Raw genomic sequence first — 2,087 nt, 5'->3', positions numbered from 1 at the left:
GCGGGTGGGTACTGTGTCTTGCAGAACTGCTGAGCTATTACAAACACTGCCAGTTATCAGGAAAGGATATTCTGTTGTTTCTAGAATGTTTTGGCAGTTCCAGAAAGCCCCCCTCCTCCTGCTCCAAATCTGACTTCCAGAATCACTCTAGAAACAGGTGCCCACTTGCCGGAGAACGATGGCAAACGTCCAGAAGCTGCTAGACCTCTGGAGACACCTACTGCAGGCTCTAGATTGATTCGGCTGGTCTAGAAAGCCCGTCTCTCAACGTCTGGCCGATGACTGGAGTGGAGACAAGTCTGCATCAATGCCCACCCACTCAGGCAGGAAGGCAGCCTTGGGCTTAAAGACCCTCAGGAACTTGGAGTCGGGCAAGGTGAAGTTGGCCAGGTACACGGTGTCTCCCCCAGCCAGGTAGGCGGCCCAGAAGCCAAAGGTGCCAATGGTCATGATCGTGTGGTTGCACTGTGTGAGCAGCGCAAAGTCCTTCTCTGGCGTCCCCTCCAGCCCGTTGCCAGCGAAGACCACATCGCCCTGGGAGGTGTCGATGTTCTCCCTGCACCACTCCATGCCGTTGCTGGTGACCACGAAGATGGGGGCTTTGTGGCGGACCCGGAACCAGTCCATGGCCTGCTGGAGGTAGGTGCGGTCGGCCACCACACCCCTCCAGTGCTGGGGCATGATATGCAGGTAGTCCCCCCGCCGCACATGGACGCCCACAAAGGTGCTGGGGTGGTCTCCAGTGCGGCCCAGGCGGAGCCTCCTCAGTAGGTGCTGCGCCTCGGCCCGAAGGTGGTCGTGCAGGGTGAACTCGCGGCGGATCTGGTCCCGGAGGTGGTGGAAGAAAGTCCAAGAGCAGGGGAAGCCAGAGAGCTTCAGGAAGGGCTCCTTCAGGTGAGCATACTGCTCTGACATCCAGTCGTGCAGTTTCAGCTCCCGCCAGGCCGTGCTGCTGTCCACCTCTGGCGCCAGCACCGGCAGGGTGATGCGGAACACCGGGGCCAGGGTGGCATGCATGGAGGGCAGGATGAAGGCCTGGCGGCCATTGAGCTGGGCCAGGGCCCACAGTGTGGCGTACTGCCCCATCTGATTACCAAGCCGGCCTTCTGGGTAGATGGTCCAGGTTCCCGACAGGGGGCCTGGGTGCCCGGGACAGGAAGAGGTGTTGGAGGCCGGCGGCGTGCCCTGCAGGCAGAAGATGGCCACTGGGGAGGTCACCAGGTTATCGTAGGGACACAGGACAGACAGGTCTAGGCCATTTTGAAAGATGTCTTGGTGGATATGGAGGAAGGAGATGGCAGAGAGGACAGACACCAGCAGGAAGGTCAGGCAGAGCTGGCGGCGGCTGGGAGCCCACATGGCCGCAGGGGGATCAGCAGATCAAGCTCCGAGCCTGAGGAGGAATGGCAAGTCTGAGGAGGAGCGGTGCCCAGGAGAGGCGTGGAGCCAAGGCCTGGAGACGCCCCGAGTCTCAGCAATGAGGGAGCTAAAGGCCTATCTCCCAAGTCCGAGGTATGGGGGAGACTGAATCCAAGGTCTCTGGTAGGAAACTGGGACTCTCAGGGAGGGTGGGGATGGGAGAGGGTGCAAAATGGTTTCCGGGATAGCGAAGTTCAGGCTTCCGCACCCTGTCCCCCACCTCTGGGAATCTCGCCTCCCCACGTAAAAGACCCACTGGAGTCCACTTTTCCACCGGCCTCTTGCTCAGGGCCGCCATCGGGGTGATCTTAGCGACAGTGGGAAGAGCACAGGGGCTGCGGGTCCAGGACCGGATGCGGGGCCTAGGTGCACGGAGGAGCAGGGGCTGGATGCTGAGCGGTCTCCCGGGGTCTTAGCGGAGAGGAGGCTGGGGGTGCACCTCCCGGGTCGGGGGGAGGAGGGGCCTGGGTCTCAGGCATCAGCAGGTCTCACTCACCTGAGCTCCCTGCTGGTGGCGCATTCACGGTCGGCTCCAGGTGGCCGCGCGCAATCCACAAAAGCGCCTACACCCGGCAGTCCCCGGAACCCTGCCGCGCGACCTCGGCCCCGCAGCCCTTCCCTGCACGGCACCTCCCGGACTGGCTGCGGAGGCTCTGGGGTGGGAAGGA

The 2,087-nt window shown here is 62.3% G+C and overlaps 1 protein-coding gene across 3 annotated transcripts in view; it reads right to left on the bottom strand.

The window, feature by feature from the left end:
* Nucleotides 1-6: 6 nt before the first annotated feature.
* The window catches only part of FUT1 (fucosyltransferase 1 (H blood group)), a 2,882-nt gene continuing 801 nt past the window's right edge, over nt 7-2,087 (bottom strand). The window contains exons 2-3 of one of the 3 annotated variants that reach the window (XM_006160186.3): nt 1,916-2,072; nt 7-1,393 (exon numbers count right to left, since the gene is read on the bottom strand). In XM_006160186.3, the coding sequence (XP_006160248.1) occupies nt 265-1,359 (1,095 nt within the window). In that variant the 5' untranslated portion in view covers nt 1,360-1,393; nt 1,916-2,072 and the 3' untranslated portion in view covers nt 7-264. The remainder of the gene's footprint in view (nt 1,394-1,915; nt 2,073-2,087) is intronic. The other 2 variants (XM_027776475.1, XM_006160187.2) reach the window with 2 other exon arrangements.

This window comes from Tupaia chinensis, unplaced genomic scaffold (assembly GCF_000334495.1).
Source record: "Tupaia chinensis unplaced genomic scaffold, TupChi_1.0 Scaffold000673_1, whole genome shotgun sequence".
Taxonomy (NCBI): domain Eukaryota; kingdom Metazoa; phylum Chordata; class Mammalia; order Scandentia; family Tupaiidae; genus Tupaia; species Tupaia belangeri.
Note: the sequence above shows the minus strand (reverse complement) of the source record. Positions and strands in the feature narration are given on the sequence as shown.